The sequence below is a fragment of the Cupressus sempervirens genome, chromosome 9 (genome assembly GCF_028749045.1).
Source record: "Cupressus sempervirens isolate cs-2001-9-10 chromosome 9, ASM2874904v1, whole genome shotgun sequence".
NCBI lineage: Eukaryota > Viridiplantae > Streptophyta > Pinopsida > Cupressales > Cupressaceae > Cupressus > Cupressus sempervirens.
The window spans coordinates 826,219,957-826,238,184 of NC_143126.1; the positions used below are offsets into that span (position 1 = coordinate 826,219,957).

An 18,228-nucleotide genomic window follows, 5' to 3' on the forward strand; every position below is an offset into this window, starting at 1 on the left:
TTAGGTCATTGTGTAGTCCATTGTAGTCTTCTAGCACAAGATTCTCATTGATGCAAATTGAAGAAAAAGTCATTTGAAACCAGCTGAAATACTATATCAGTCATACGTCCCTTGCATGTGAATTGTTTGATGAAATTCCTTGAGCTTTCATCAACATTTTTGAGAGCAGATTTGAGGAGGGTTATTACAGTGGTATCAGAGCTTACTTGCAAAGTGTTTGACGAAATGTCAAACAACTGAAGTATAAAGATATTTGGTGTCTGAAGAAGTTATAACCTATTGGGGTTATTACAGTGGTATCAGAGCTTGCTTGCAAAGTGTTTGACGAAATGTCAAACAACTGAAGTATAAAGATTTTTGGTGTTTGAAGAAGTTATAACCTGTTGGGACCTATGCTCCACAGAGAATGTGCATGCCACAAGAAGGATACTTGGCATCTGAAATCAAAGAAAATCACACCCAATAACAGAGACAATGGCATCCAGTGATAATGATGTCAAACTCAAATTTCTTCAGCACCAAGATCATCCTCCCAGACACAGAGAATTACAGAACAGGAAGATGCCCACAATCAAATTGAATATGTATTTCAATTCAATATACTTCAGCATTGAATTGAGTGCACTCCCAGATTCAGAATAAATAATTCAATTCATTATACAACAACAACAAATTGAATAACAGATCAAGAGGAATCAGTCCTCAAGAGAAAACCACAACTCAAAACCCTCACAAAAAATTATCAAAAACAATGGACGAGATGATTCAATCTTCTCAATGGAGTCATATTTATGACTCAATTGTGCAAGCCAACTTCTTCATCACACTTCTCATGTAAGAGGCTTCACATTTACACCATCAAATTATAACATGAAATAAGATAAAGTCTGTCTCCTATAGTTTTCCCTTTCCTTTATTTTCTTTTCCTCTTTGCCTCGTGTTACATGTGGTTCTTTCTTCCCTAGTCTTTTTAATTCTTCTCTGAGATGCTAATCTGCACATTTATCTTTCTCTACACGTTCTCTCTTATCTTGATGATGGATCACAAAGTGTGATTAGAAATGTCGATGACAAACACTCACACACAATCGAATCCAGAAATAAAAATTGCATTAAAATGGATTGTGGAAATCTGATAATTTTAATAGATGAAGCCCATAACTAAATGCCTCATCAATAACTTATTAAATATGAACTCTGTGAATATGGTCAAACCACTGCTGATGAAGATCAACCGCCAGTCCTTGCATTGCATTGCTAAAAATAGAAACCACCTCAAAATAGACTTGCTAAGAATAGCAAGTCTGCCTCAGAGACCCTCAAAACATGCTGCTAGCTCACAAGGGTCGCCAAGATGAACTAATTTAACCTAGCTGTGGGAGCCCGGCAAAGTGGGGACATTACATCTTGTAACACTTAAATGCTTTACTTTTAGAAGAGTAGCCAGCGAAAATACCTTCATCTGATCCAGAATCAAACTTGCCCAAATTATTATCATCTCTTCTAAGTTAACAAGGGCTGCCAAGATTAAAAAAGAATCTAACAATTGCTGGTTTACCTTTCTATAATTCAGAAGGTGTCTTGTCATACCTTGCTTATTCAGTTGTCTGAACAACTTCTCTCCAAAATGTGTCACTAACTTTTCCTTCATTCATCATGCAACGAGCCATTTCTTGAACTATTTTGGTTTCCTTTCCTCTAACACCATTTTTTTGTGGTGTTCTAGGGGCTGAATCTTGTCTTTTGATTCCTTGTAGCTCAGAAAAACTCACAAACTCATAAGAAGTAATTTCATCACCATTATTTGAATGTATATATTTGATCTTTGAGTCCATTTTATTTTCAACCAAGGCCTTAAAAGCTTTAAACTTATCTAGAGCTTCTGATTTTTCTTTAAGAATGCAACCCATGTCATACGTGAAAATCATCAATCAATAACTTAAAATATCTCACCTTGTAAGCTTGATGTTCTAGTTGGCCCACATAAATCTGTATGAACCAGCTGAGGAGGTTTAGAGTTGGAAAGTCCTTTTGAAGGAGGTTTAGAGTTGGAAAGTCCTTTTGACTTGAAATATGTTCTTGTTTGGCAGTAAGATGCCAAATCTACAGAGGATTGCAATTCGTATCTTGAGCCAGCCATCTAGTGCTTCAGGATGCAATGCAAGTGGACTATGTTCAAGCATATACACTTGAAGAGGTGCAACATGTTGACAGCATAAAAGTTGAATGATCTTGTTTTTGTTCACTACAACCTTCGCTTCCGCCACAAACAAATTTTGGGCACCAACACATCTCCCATTGTATTAGAGAAGGTTGATATACAAGCAGAGTGGAACACAAAGGTTGATGATCTTGTCTTCAGTGATGAAGACTTGGAGTGGGTTGATCAGGTTGATTGTGAGGTAGAGGTAGTGGAGGAGGCTAGAGCATGAGGAGATCTAATGGAGGGCCCTGAGGCTGAGAGTGATTGATCTGACTCTGATGATGAAGATGAGTATGAGGATGAGGAGGATGATGTAATGTTCCCGAAGGGTTTCGGTAATGTTCTCGAAAGTTTCGGAGATGCTTTCGAATGGTTTCTGCTCTGATACCACTGTAATGTTCCGTTCTAGAGTTACGTTATGAAGTCCCGTAGTATGCTTCAAGTAATCTTGTTGTGTGCTTTAGGTAGTCTGGTTGTGTGCTCCAAGTAGTATCCCTCAGTGCTTCAGGTTGTTCTCCCTTAGTGCTTTGGGTGGCCAGTGCTTTAGGTCAGTGCTTTAGGTAGTTCTCCCTCAATGCTTTGGGTGACCAATGCTTTAGGTATTCCAAACTGGTAATGCTATAGTCATGCGGTATCCAAGTTCGTACGGTATTGGGCAGGTACACAGGAAGGTTGTACGGTGACAAAGAAGGCACAACAGGAAAGCCATACGGTGATAGCTTACATAAAGGCTATAGGGGAATGGTTTTACAGTGTCAAGAATAGGTCCATATAGAAATGGGAGTGGTGTATGGCTACGTCCGTACTGTGATGGCTTCAATGTTGGATGGGAGGGAAAATGACCGTACGGTGGAGTAGGTGTAGTATGGTAGAAGGTCGTACGGTGAAACAGCTAGGTAGTACGGTTGTCTTGGGTAGTTGTACGGTAGGCCCAGATAGTTGTACAAAATGGTGTTGGGTAGGTGTACGGTGAGTTTACTACGCCACAATGACTGATAGTGTATGGACATAAAGATAATGCTAAGTTTTGTAACCAAGACACTCATAGATCTGAATTCATAAATCCAAACAAGATTGAAGATTGAACACATGAAATCCTTCAATCAATATTTGCTAGAAGATGCTGCTCCGATTTGCTAGATCCAAGCGAAGTATTATAGGCGATGGAATAGGGTGAAGGTTGGATCCCACCGAAATCGCAAGAGCGAAATAGGGAAGATCTTTCACTTCCGAAAGGGCGAAAAATAGAGAATCCCAACAGTTTACAGTATTAAAGAAATAATCAAAATGCATACCTACGGCTACCTACAAGCTGTGCTTAAATACTTGTTGGGGAAAACCTTTCCGAGGGTGTACAAAGATAGCCGATGGCAACACTTACCAATGGAAATAAAAAATAAAATAGGTCTGAGATATATTAAATCAATCAGAACCACAAATACAAATATTAACTTAAGCCTGATCTTAATTAATTAATGTAAGTAATTAAAGGTCCTTACATTATTTAAATTTTGGGAGTAGTTAATTAATTAATTAAATTAAATTATTACATTAAAATTTGGTGACATGACAGATGATCATGTCATCGATGTTCGACCTCAGACACAGGGAGAGATGGTGGCTCTAGAGGCTTCCATGACCTATCTTAGGCATATTTTTAGGAAGACATAGCCTATAGCTTACTATGAGACTTTCTTCTAATATATGTTTTGAACTTTTGATTCCATGGATATTGACATATTGTAGACATTTGACAATTACACTATATTTCAGATCTCTATTATGTTATTCAGTTTAACTTTATGTAATTTCTTTCAAAAATTCGCGTTTGTAATTACATGATCTAGAAAAAGTTGTATATGTGTGCAAAGTAGCTTTTATTTATCTCATTTATTGAGTATTTGATGTTAATTGGCTAAATGATGCATGAAAAAAACTTAAAATCCTTAAAAATCTTTGAATTTCATGGGTTTTTAAAATTTGCCAAGTCCTTGTCGAGTCCAGCTGTCGAGAAAGTGTCTCAGCTGAGTTCGAGGCTGGTAAGATTGTTTTCAAAGTCCTTTTTCCCATCAACATCACTAGGAGGCTGAGCTGGAACAATATATATGTTGACCACACTCATATAAACTTCAAAACTGAGAGACACAATATAGGTTTTCATGTAGACACTCCAAATGGCATAGTTTGTTCCATCGAATAGAGAAGCATGGTTTGTGGCTAGACCCTCCAAGGCACTCATATTGACATAGGATGAACCTACTCTCAGGCTTTTAAGCTTTTGAAGAGCGTACTTGATCTAAAACAAGGTAAAAAAAAAAGGAAAATACTGAGAGGGGGAGGGGGTGAATTAGTATTTTAAAATTTAAAAACAAGTGGATATCAAACAAGATGACACAAAAGAGGATACAAACATTTTTCTCATGTGGAAACCCTTTTGGGTAAAAACAACGATACACTAAAACTCAGAAATGAGCTACAACGTAGTACAGTAGCTGAGCTCTCCAATTTGTCTGTCAATAAACTGCAACTCAAACATTCAGATGGCTACAACCATTTAATCCCTAACTCTTTAATGCAAAATCGATTAGGTCAACTTTCCATTACAAGAATGGAAAGGAGATTTCAAAGCCTACAAAATAGTGTATACAGTTGGACCTCTCCTCAAGGCGACTTCATGATATTGTCTTTGTTAGTAGCACCAGACTGGACGACAAGTTCCCCTTCATTTCACTTCAGTACAATTTTTGCATACACATTTTCAAAGTAAAGTATTCAACCTCCTTTTGTTATGTGGTTCACTTTTGCAGAAACCAACCAGCACACACTCTCAATATGTCATAACTGCAGAACTTGGTTTAGCAAAATAGTTTATTGAAAATCTGTCTCCCTTTTCAAAACTTCACCTCACATAGAGTAATCTATATGCCTTTGTTTTCTCTCTATGAGACTCTTATGGGCATCAAGATCCACCATGGTAACTCATTATCTGTAATGTCCCCATTTTTAGTAGGTTCCTGCAGTTGGCCAGGTCAGTTCACCATTGCGACCCTCATGAGCTAACAGTGGGATTTGAGGGTCTCAGTTGTGTGGTTATACCGTTATAGGCTTTCCAACAACCTATGGTGTGTTTTGGCTCTGTTTGAAAGACTTACTATTTATAGTAGGTCAATATGTTGGTTCCGATGAGCTCAGTTGAGTTAGAGGAGTTGGAGGATGCTCTCAGTTTTTATTTCAGGCTTCCAGTTTGAGCTCCAAGAATCTTGGAGGGAGCGTCTATTTATAGTAAGTTACCCTGTCGGGTTCATTCATCATCTTTCATCATCATGATCGCTTTGGTGTTGTTAGATTTTGATTTTGATGCCTCTTCAATTGTTTTCGCAAGACAAGTGAATTATTATTATTATTATTCATATAAATATGTTGAGGTTGCTATTTTTGATAGTGTTGTTGGTTTATCACCTCAATATCATAGCCTATTGGAATCGGGACGAAAAGTTTTAAATCACAAGAACAAGAAACAGTGGCCTTACGTGTTAGAATTTTAAGTTATGGTGGAAAAGGTCATTTTTGGAGCCAAAAGCAATTAATAAATCAGATTATAATGACACTTTATTATATTTTAATGTTGTGTATGGGAAGCTTCTTAAGTGAAGTTCATTTGGGAAACTTTGTGCCATTTGGAGATTATAAATATGAGCCCATTTGATGAGTAAATTGTAGTCGAATAAATAAATGTTATGTTAGTATTTGTTGTTGTTAAGGTTGGGTAGTTAGTAGTAAGGAAATGCGTCGGTCGGTTAATAGCAACGAGGAGGAGGAAGAAATAACAAGGGAGGATCAGTTGACATGCGACCTGGTGACAACGTGGGAAGTTGCGGTTGGGTAGTACGTGCAAAAGAAAGCTCGTGAGAGGACGGTTCCTGAGAGCACAGTATGCGACGAACTCTCCGTGCCACTGGCGATGTACGATCTCCTAGGACAGATTCCTTGGTTGTTGGCAAGGAACCTCCTAAATATTGAGGACGAAAGAGCACAAATTGAGAGGGAAAGAAGAAGGCAACACCTACTAACATAACATTTATTTATTCGACTACATAAATCATCCAATTATTTGATTATCTTATTTTGCTCTTGTTGTCTTTGTGATATTTCTGAGTTTGAAGTTTGTGCCCTTGCTGAAGTATAAGGCTTTGGGATCTACAGCTGAAGTATTGTAGATTTAATTCGAAGAATCCATAGCTGAGGCATTGTAGACTTTTGAGTTTTATTATCGTCTCCTCATTTTATATTAATTGTGGTCGAGGAGCATTTATACAATTGAATATTATAATTTCTCTGTTGTTGGACAAGGGTTTAGTCTGCAAATTGAAGTTTGTTTTGGGCAGAATTTGTAAGAGTAGATTGTGAACACCAAATTGAAATTGGACCAGGCATCTTTCAGTTTGACTTTGCAATTACATTCTACGGCAATGACCAGGTTCTTAATTTGTAAAATTCAATTTATATTACATAGTTTGAAAATAAACAGGCTGGCTTCAAATTCTGATTTATAATCAGCCAACAATTAAATTCCCTTTTCATTATATGGCTATATGGTTTGTTGACGAATGAATTCAAAGGCTGGTGTGAATCATTTCAAAATTGTTTATTGGTGTTTGGTATTCATTTATGCAAAACTTATAAAGCCAAAATTAAGTAAATTTGTGATTAGTGTGCTGTACATCTTGATATTGTGTTTGAAAATTTAAGATATCATAGATTCAGTGGTAATTGGGCTGCTTGCCAAGTGTTTGACAAAATGTCAAACCATCGAAATGTGAAAGAAATTGATGCTTGATTTAGCTATAACTAGACAGGGTTATTACAGTGGTATCAGAGCTTGCTTGCAAGGTGTTTGACAAAATGTCAAACAACTGAATTATAAAAGAATTTGGTGTTTGATGAAATTATAACCGGTTGGGGTTATTACATTATCTGAAGACTTACACTTGTTTTCTTTTAGAGACACATACCATCACCATAGTCATTCTCTTAAAAAAGGATTGATTGTAGTAGAAGACCATTTGTAATCATGCACCTGCAGAAAATACATGTCATCAATTTGATTGTAATGGCTGCCCAGAATTGGTCACCCAGTAATTGGGTTAATAGTCCACTTGAGTGCATGGATGTTTTCTACATGTTGTCTTTAGCAGAACTGTTTCGCACCACATTTTTGAACTGATAAACTGCCACGTTCTTGCCTTGTCAAAGGTGTGTCATTTTGAACCTCAAAAAATTTAAAATCAGAATCCCCCAGATTTTGGTACATCAGAATTATGATTGTTTTTTCATTGACACACACCTCTCTCTTATCATCATTTTCCATTGAATACGTTTATTTCATCACTTTCCAAATATACCTTTGCGTGGGCCCAGAACATTTGTACTGCTTTTTTAAATGGACCCTCATACCAAACTTCAAATAGCTGATCGCCTTTTCATTTGTTGAAAACAATAAGAAAAATGCTTTCTCACCTTTGACTCAGAATATTTCACTAACGTCCTACCATACATGCGATAATTATCAACAGGAGAAATAATGGCTTTTTCATAGCAAAACGGTTACATTCCTGCTATCTCTGATAGCACTGAATGCATACAGATTTATTTTTGGCGGGCCTTTGAGAATGGTTAGGAAATGGCAGATTCTTTTCAACTTGCAGACATCTGAGGATTCCACAAACACCTTTTAATCTGTAACAATCATTGAGCGGTCACTTTGAGGAATTTAAAAAGAGCTCAAAATACATGTTGTCACGAAGTATCCCACAGCTGGAAACTCTGTAGTTAAGTGCGCTCAAGCTGGAGTAGTATTGGGATATGTGACCTCCCAAGAAGTCCTGGTGCTTCACCTCTGTGAGCATCACCTAGATCCAATGAGTGCTGAGTGTTCCATTTATTCTCATGAGAGATGGATTCATATGAATCACTACTCATGAAACATGGGTCAATGAGTTTGACTTAAAACTGCACATTTAAATCCTGATAACAATATCACAGTGCACTGTTAAATACAGATGCCATTTTGCAGACTATTATTCAGATTGCAGATAGCTCCACATTTTTAAACGCTCACAACCATCTGTCACTTGCTAAGATTCCTGCCATTACATTCCCAGCCACATAGAAGTGAGAAACACTTGGCAGTTTAAAGTTATTGTTCGGAATCCACAGAAAAATTTAAGCTGCCGTCTTCAATTCATGACATATGGCAGATGACAAAGTCAAGCTCAAATCATATGAACAGGCTTGACAAAACAATGTTCTGGCTTACTGGGCAAACCATATACACAATCTGAAGATGTCTATGATGCACACACGGAAGGCAATCAGCTCAACTGGAATATCCACAAGTCATAACAAAAGAACCATCAATCACAATGGTGACATCAAGGAAAAATGCCAACAACAACTAACATCTTTAGTATTTTTTATTGCCCTTGCAATTAATGTTCAACAACTGCTAGTGGAATATAGTTTGTCAGTTATTACTCATGATGAGAGTGGTCAAATAAATTGGTCAATTTTGTAAGTTTGTTTGTAAAGATGTTTTCCTTGTAAATGAAGCTTTATAAGTCCGTCATTGGTCTTTAGGACATGCCAATTATAGAGTGATGGTTTAAATTTTCAAAACTATTACTCATGATGAGAGTGGTCAAATAAATTGGTCAATTTTGTAAGTTTGTTTGTAAAGATGTTTTCCTTGTAAACGAAGCTTTATTAGTATGTCATTTGTCTTTAGGACATGCCAATTATAGAGTGATGGTTTAAATTTTCAAAACTTTGATCATCAGTCATGAATATTGTTGACAATAGACCATCAAGCTTAATTTATGAAGCTAATGATGTAATGTATTATGAATTATCTAGCATTTTCTGGGGACTTGATTCCTATGGTCTGAGTTGCACGTGCCACCAAATTTTGTGTATATAACACTATGATGTTATATGTACTTTCTTATATATTTGTTCAACTTTTGTTTCTAGGTACAGTGAACATACACCCTAGCTTGTTGCCATTATATAGGGGAGCTGCTCCAGTACAAAGAGCATTGCAGGTTTAAATTAATTACTATGTATTTTACAATTAATGTAAAGTTACTTGCCTTCCAAAATGTAATATGTACTTGCAATAGCTGATATTTAATGTTTGTGCATATAGGATGGGGTACAAGTTACAGGAGTATCAGTTGCATTTACAGTCCGTGCACTGGATGCAGGTCCTATCATTGCATCTGAAAGTTTGGAAATTGACAATTCTCTTAAAGTAATACTATTTTTCCCATTTTGGTTATGATCTAATAATCATTTCATCTGTTTTCTTGGTGTTTGACAAGGCTTGTATTCAGTTATTTCATGATTATGGTTTCAATATAGCTGTTTGCTTGACATAATCTTCATGAGTAGGTGACCCAAAAAACATAGTTGGTGGAACTCAATCAACATGATAAGTCTGGTTAACTAATAGTTATTTACAATACTCAATAGCTTGTACAAATTCTGGAATGATGCTTAGCAACCATAGAAGAGGCTTAAATTTAATTAATTGCTAGCTCTTTATTCAATAATCATAGCATGAGGTAGTTAAAAGTTCATTCCTTATAGGTGTTTTCTGTTTTTGTGTTCTACAAGGTGAAAGATCCCTGATGGATCTCTGCCGCTAATCTGCTGTAGCTTTATTATTTTTTTCTTTTTAATTTTCTTTTTTCTGTTTATTAAAGTTTTCTTGCAGAACTAGACGGAAATGCAGAAGAGTTTGTTTGCTTTTGCATTTTTGATGATTATTCAACATAGAAATGAGAAGGAGCAAATGATATGAAAAGAGTCTGAAAATAAATAACAATATGCAGCAAAATCAGAATTGATACAAATCGTACCAGGCAGATCTCTGAATTATAGAGCCAAATAAAGGATTCAATACATTTTCCCTAACAATGACGCCAAACTGGCTGATGGAAAAGGACTGTGAACATGCAAATGTCTGCTGCTGATTATCTGACTCTCTATATTTCAAAGTGCTGCTAATGGCGGCTACTGCTGCAAGGCTCACTTTCCCATGTACCAATAATCGTGCCCAGCTAAACAATACTATAGACCCAAGCTGAAATGGCGTCCTCCTTCCTTGATAACAACGGATACCACTGAAAATTCCAAGACCAAATACTACTGAGGGTTACGTCCCAGCCAGTAAATACCCTGGGGTTTGCGTCCCAGAATAAAATCGCCCAAGCAGAGCAAATTTGTAAACAAGTTTAAAATGCATAATATGAATGAGGAATGGCACCTCCATCTCCTTATAACCCCTTCCAAAGCAAATTGAACCCTAAAGTGACTCCAAAAGGCGTTGGGTTACAAAAGTGATTTAAGTCTTATTTTAAAGTGCCAATGTTACTAAAAATGACCCTTTTTCTCCATAGACATAAATCCGTTCACTGAATCGCCCTGAGACCAAAGAGAAAGATTTAGAAAAGTTCAAGACCTTTTCAACGAGCTATCACACCAAGGGGTACGCATCCAAATGAGGTTAAAATTCCCCTTATTACTCCAAAATGACTATTAACTTGCCTTATTTAATTATTAAACGCTAACTTAGGAAATATTAAAAATATAACCCAAATAGCTACAAAATGCCCAACTGATATCACAAACCATAAAATCATCCTGCCACCTGTCTGTGACTGAAGTCGAAAATCAAGGATCCACTGACAGTCTCATCCCTAAAATCTAGGGATGCTCCTAAATTTTAGGAAACAAGCTCTATCCCTCTGAAACTGAACCCAAAGAGCAGACTCATGGAAACCCAACCCTGTGCATGATCATACCTCCTCAAAAGTAGGAATGAACCCCATAAATATAGGAACTGTCACCTAAAAACAAGGAACATCTCCCAACTGATCAATAACCGCCAGAACACCAAGTCCCCAACACTGAATAACCATACTGGGTCTCTATCCAACCCTGTCAGCCTACAAGACCCCATAATAAGCTAACTCACATGTCTTTGCTAGAGTGGGGACATGACAGTCCTCCCCTCTCGGAGATGCTTGCCCACAAGCAACTGTAATGCTGGATGCTATAAAATGCTCTCACCCTCCCAGGTGGCATCCTCTATGGGAAGATCTCTCCATCGAACCAAATACTCTCGAATCACTCGGCTTCTCAACCACCGTTCCCTCACCTCAAGAATCTCATCAGGGACCAAAATCAAATTACTTTCCTCATCCATAGGAGGTAACTCGGGTGAAACCGTAATATGCTGTCCAAGGGCCTTTTTCAGGCAAGATACATGAAATACATTATGAACTCTGCTGCCAGGTGGTAACTCAACCTCATATGCAACCTCTCCCACTCGCCTGAGTATCCTGTATGGACCATAAAAACGTGGTTTGAGCTTCTCAGCTCCCCCCTTTTTTAGGGTGCTCTGCCAATATGGTTGTAAGCGTAGAAAGACCATATCATCCACCTCAAATGCTCTCTCAATCCTGTGCCTGTCAGCGTACATCTTTTGTTGGTTCTGGGCTTGCTGTAAATTCTCTCTAAGAGATCTCATGACATCTTGGTTTTTCTGTAACCAATCATGAGCCAAGGGTACTCTACTGTCACTAAATGCCAAATTAGTGAAAGATAATGCCTCATATCCATAGAGAGCTCTGAAAGGCGTCATACCAATGGACATATGATGCGTAGTATTATAACAATACTCGCCCAAATGCAACCATTGCACCCATGCTTTTTGCTGCCCTGACACATAGTTACGCAAATATCCCTCAACCCACTTGTTGACTATTTCTGTCTGCCCATCAGTTTGAGGGTGGTAACTAGTACTAGGTGTCAACAAAGTACCTACTAGCCTAAAAAGTTCCTGCCAGAAGGAACTCATGAATCTGCTGTCCCTATCACTCACAATGGTCTTGGGAAAACCATGAAGTCGAAACACCTCTTTGAAGAATAACTCAGCCACCTGAGATGCTGTAAAATCTAACGCAATTGTAAAGAAGTGGGCATACTTTGTTAGCCTATCCACAACAACGTAAATGCAATCTTTCCCCTGAACCCTAGGAAGACCTGTAATGAAATCCATTGAGATCCCTGTTCACTTCTGTTCCGGTATAGGTAATGGCTGCAATAATCCTGCTGGGTAGGTATGCTCCGACTTGTTTTGCTAAAAAGTCATACACTCACGGACATGGCGTAAAACATCATCTTTGAGACCCTTCCAAGAGAATCTCTCACGGACCGCCCTGTAAGTCTTACCATATCTTGGGTGTCCTGCTGTAGGAGTATCATGGAGAGCATGCAAAATTTGTTCCTTCAACTGAGAACCTGGAACAAGGTAAACCCTGCCTTTGTAGTAGATAATATCATCTACCACACTGTATCTGTCATCCACTATCAACCCTTCCAAGATCTCACAAGCATACTGATCCTTAGAGTACTCAACTAAAAGTTGAGCCTTCCAATCCGCTGAAATCTCGCTCAATGAACATAGGGCAGCCAATGAAGGTTTCCTAGAGAGTGCATCAGCCACAGTATTATTCTTCCCCTTTATGAATTCGATGTCAAAGTCATAAGCCTAAATTTTGCTAACCCATTTTTGTTGTCGATCATTGAGCTCTGTTTGATTTAGGAAATACTTCAGACTGTTATGGTCTGTTCTCACCACAAATTTGCTGCCAACAAGATACTGTCTGAACTTAGCTAACGCATGCATAATAGCCAACATTTTCTCATCATAGGTAGAGTACAACTTTTCATTGTTTTGCAGTTTCCTACTCTCATAGGCAATGGGGTGTCTATTCTGCATCAACACTGCTCCTATACCCAAACCCGAAGCATCACACTCTAGGACAAATGGCTGCGAGAAATCAGGTAGTGCCAAAACGGGGCAAGTACTCATAACCTCCTTGAGTCTATCAAAGACCCCTTGTGCTTGTTCTGTCCATCTGAAAGCCCCTTTCTTAGTGAGATCTGTCAAAGGTGCTGCCAACTGCGAGAAACCCTTCACAAATCTTCTATAATAAGCACACAATCCAAGGAATCCTCGTAACTCAGTAATGTTCCGAGGAACAGGCCAATTCTGAATCGTTTGAATCTTCTCTTCATGCACCTTCACGGTGGTCCTCCCAAGTACTGCGGTAAATCAATATGTCGTCAAAAAACACTAGAACCGATTTCCTCAACTGCTTGTTGAAGATATGATTCATACAGGACTGGAAAGTAGCTGGTGCATTGGTAAGGCCAAAAGGCATTACCAGAAACTCATAGTGCCCGTAGTGACAACGGAAGGCAGTCTTGTGTACATCCTCTGCTCGTACCTGTATCTGATGATAGCCTGAACGAAGATCAATCTTAGAAAAGTAGACAGCCCCATGTAACTCATCTAACAACTCATCAATGCGCGGAATGGGATATCTGTTTTTTATTGTCTTCTTGTTCAAAGCTCTATAGTCTACACACATCCGTAGAGTCCCATCCTTCTTCTTAACCAGCACTATAGAAGAAGCAAAGGGGCTAGAACTAGGCTGAATGAAACCCATGTCTAATAGCTCATGAATAGTCTTCTCAATTTCATCCTTATAGGCTGTAGGATGACGGTATTGGGTAGTAATCACTGGTTTCGCTCCATCCTCCAACTCTATACCATGCTCAAACCCTCTATCTGGTGGTACTCCAGAAGGTATATCACCAAACACTCTACCGTGACGACCCATCACTGGCTGAATGTCCACATGAAATACACAGTCATCCTGAGATATGGGTGTTTTGGATTTAACCAAACAGTGTGTAGCCCAAAGCACATCATTATGCCTAAGGATGGTCTCCATCCTGCGAGAAGTCACCTCTCTAGGTCCACCATCTGACGCTGCCCTCAAAATCACCTTCTGCCCACTAGAAAGAAACTCTAATTGCATACGGTGGTGATCAATAATGTAACGCCCAATACCTTGTAACCACTACATGCCCAAAACCACATCATAATCTTCTATGGGAAGCACATAGAAGTCATTAGTCAAAGTATAATCTCCCATCTGAATACTAATTTTTGGAATCCGCTTGGTACAACCCAAGATAGCACCATCAACCACCTTCACTCCAAGACCACCAAACTCCTCGTACTGTAAGCCACGCCTCTCAACTAATTTTTGATCAATAAAGTTATGTGTAGCACCTGTGTCTACCAAACTGGTGATCTGCTTACCCTTAAGTGTACCTCTCAACCGAAAGGCATGAAACTTAGGATAACTGGAGAGGGTAGCCATAGCTACTTTAGTTGATGCCACAGGCTCAGGGGTGTCTAACTCTAACTGTGTCTGAAACTGCTCAACATCCTCTGTATTATCCTCGATATCAGTATCAGGAACCTCCTCATCCCCTAACTCAGAAGTCACCTCAATCAAATGAACCTTTCCTTTACCCATACAACGGTGTCCTGGTTCCCATGGTTCTTTGCAGGAAAAACACAACTTTTTCCTCCTCAATTCATTCCTCGTCTCCTGATTCATCCAAGGGAGTTTTAGACGAGGTCCCTCCTTTGTTCTGTGATGTATTGGCCTTCTGTGCAGGTCGTGAATCTCTAAATGGTTTCTTATCTGCCTGATAAGAAGTGGGAACAGTATCCAGTCTCAATGTCACATCAATAGCCTCCTTAAGAGTAGCTTGTTGGAAAGCACGTACCAACCCCTTTAGCCTATCCTGCAAACCCTCAATGAACAACATCACACTACGTTTCTGGGGCATATCAGGTACCATAACTGCAATATGCTGGAACTCATTAATATAGGCTTCTGCATGACCAGTTTGTTTAAGGTGAGCCAACTCTCTGTAATAAAGTTTTGTATCCTTACGGTCAAACCGTGCAATGAGTCGCTCGGTGAACTCAGCATAGGAGTGAACTAAGGCATGATCCTGGGTGACCAATCCATGGTGCCACCAATCATAGGCAATCCCCTCTAAATGCAACACAGCAAACTGAATAGCCTCACGCTCAGGCATGGGCCTTAATGAAAGATATATGTCTAGCTTGTGGACCCAAGCTCGTGTGCTAGTGTCTCTGGTCGCCTCTGCTTGCCACTGGTTTCTCCTGCGCTCGTAGAACTTGTGTATTTCTCCAATAGGATGCATAGATTTGTATTCAATCCACCAACTAGTGACTACCCAGATGCCAATATGAATTATCAAAACTTTTTAGCCAGTACCCAGATGCCTAAATGAATTATCAAAACTTTTTATCCTATACCCAGAAGCCAAAATGAATTATCAAAACTTTTTAGCCAGTACCCAGATGCTGAAATGAATTATCAAAACTTTTTATCCAATACCCAGATGCCAAAAACTGTTGTAACAATTTCTCACAAACCCTACAGGCTGGCAGGATGTAAGCTCTGATACCACTGAAAGATCCCTGATGGATCTCTGCCGCTAATCTGCTGTAGCTTTATTATTTTTTTCTTTTTAATTTTCTTTTTCCTGTTTATTAAAGTTTTCTTGCAGAACTAGACGGAAATGCAGAAGAGTTTGTTTGTTTTTGCATTTTTGATGATTATTCAACATAGAAATGAGAAGGAGCAAATGATATGAAAAGAGTCCGAAAATAAATAACAATATGCAGCAAAATCAGAATTGATACAAATTGTACCAGGCAGATCTCTGAATTATAGAGCCAAATAAAGGATCCAGTATATTTTCCCTAACAATGATGCCAAACTGGCTGATGGAAAAGGACTGTGAACATGCAAACATCTGCTGCTGATTATCCGACTCTCTATATTTCAAAGTGCTGCAAATGGCGGCTACTGCTGCAAGGCTCACTTTCCCATGTACCAATAATCGTGCCCAGCTAAACAATACTGTAGACCCAAGCTGAAATGGCGTCCTTCCCTGATAACAACGGATACCATTGAAAATTCCAAGACCAAATACTGCTGAGGGTTACGTCCCAGCTAGTAAATACCTTGGGGTTTGCGTCCCAGAATAAAATCGCCCAAGCAGAGCAAATTTGTAAACAAGTTTAAAATGCATAATATGAATGAGGAATGACACCTCCATCTCCTTATAACCCCTTCCAAAGCAAATCGAACCCTAAAGTGACTCCAAAAGGCGTTGGGTTACAAAAGTGATTTAAGTCTTATTTTAAACTGGCGATGTTACTAAAAATGACCCTTTTTCTCCATAGACATAAATCCGTTCACTGAATCGCCCTGAGACCAAAGAAAAAGATTTAGAAAAGTTCAAGACCTTTCCAACGAGCTATCACACCAAGGGGTACGCATCCAAATGAGGTCAAAATTCCCTTTATTACTCCAAAATGGCTATTAACTTAGCCTTATTTAATTATTAAACGCTAACTTAGGAAATATTAAAAATATAACCCAAATAGCTACAAAATGCCCAACTGACATCACAAACCATAAAATCATCCTGCCACCTGTCTGTGACTGATGTTGGAAATCGAGGATCCACTGGCAGTCTCATCCCTAAAATCTAGGGATGCTCCTAAATTTTAGGAAGCAAGCTCTATCCCTCTGAAACTGAACCCAAAGAGAAAACTCATGGAAACCCAACCCTGTGCATGATCATACCTCCTCAAAAGTAGGAATGAACCCCATAAATATAGGAACTGTCACCTAAAAACAAGGAATGTCTCCCAACTGATCAATTACCGCCAAAACACCAAGTCCCCAACACTGAATAACCATACTGGGTCTCTATCCAACCTTGTTAGCCTACAAGACCCCATAATAAGCTAACTCACATGTCTTTGCTAGACTGAGCTAGAGTGGGGACATGACACAAGGCTTGGTGATGTACCTTGCAGCACATTTGAGTAAATGAAAACTTTCTTCCGCCTCGCAACTTATGATACTGTAACACAAGTCCTCTTAGAAGAGGAGTGGAATCTTCTGCATGAACATGATTGTGAAAAATTTACAAAAATTCACTGAACTAAATGAAGTTCAATTGTGCATATGACATGTCATAAACTAAGAAATGGATGCAGATAGGTAGTTGAAGTGGTTAATAACTATCTGTTACATGAATTATATTTATCCTTGACATTGGCACAATAGAGTTGCTGATACACAGCATTAATTCAAGATGAATGTTAGAGTGTTTACTTTGAAACAACATTTGTGTATATCCAAGACGGCAATATTTGACATAAATATTGCGACTCTAGGTGGATGGCTATATCATGATATATATGAAATTAGAATTAAATACATGCAACAACTTACCCTTCTATTTATGGGCCTATGACTGAACCAGAAATGGAAAAATGCAAACAATGAAATAAGAAATTGTAGTGGCTAGGGCAAATAGACATAAACTAAATATTTTTTATGTTAAGGACTTGTGGGGATCGCATGACACCATTGGGTTTTAAAATTATCCAAAAATCAGTACTTTTATTGTATTGTTCGCGTTTGGAAAATTGCTTGTGTGTGAGCGACATAAGGATGCTCCTGAGAATGATTTCTGCCCTGTCATGTCTCCTTTTTAGTCTGACTAGCAGAGTTATGTGAGTTAGCCTATCGTGGGGGTCTCTTAGGCTAGCAGTTGTGGATAGAGACTCATACAGGATATTCAGTGATAGGGTTTGACTTTACAGGCAGTTGAGAGCCAGTTAGGTGCAGTTCCTTGAGTTTAGGGGGTATCCCTCACATTTTAGGAGGATGTGGCAATTTCTAGATGTGAGGTTCCACAAGACCATTCTATGGTTTTAGTTTTAGGAATGACTGGGTGTGTTCCCTAGTTTGTAGGAGCATCCCTAGATTATAGGGAGGGGACTACCAATTGACCCATCTCGTCCGGTATTAATCACAGATAGGTGACATGGTCAGTTTCATGTTTATTTGGTTGGTTTGGGCTTTCAAAGGCAAAATGAGTAATATTTTAATATATTTTAATATTTCCTAAGTTAGCATTTTAATTAATTTATAATAAGGCTATTTATACAACCATTTCAGAGTAATAAGGGGAAT

The 18,228-nt window shown here is 38.6% G+C and overlaps 1 protein-coding gene across 3 annotated transcripts in view; it reads left to right on the forward strand.

Annotated features, from left to right (window-relative positions):
• PDE194 (formyltransferase) overlaps positions 1-18,228 on the forward strand; it is a 275,670-nt gene that overhangs the window by 175,727 nt on the left and 81,715 nt on the right. For all 3 annotated transcript variants that reach the window (XM_089802236.1, XM_089802235.1, XM_089802234.1), the window contains exons 6-7: positions 9,233-9,303; positions 9,408-9,512. In XM_089802236.1, the coding sequence (XP_089658362.1) occupies positions 9,233-9,303; positions 9,408-9,512 (176 nt within the window). The remainder of the gene's footprint in view (positions 1-9,232; positions 9,304-9,407; positions 9,513-18,228) is intronic.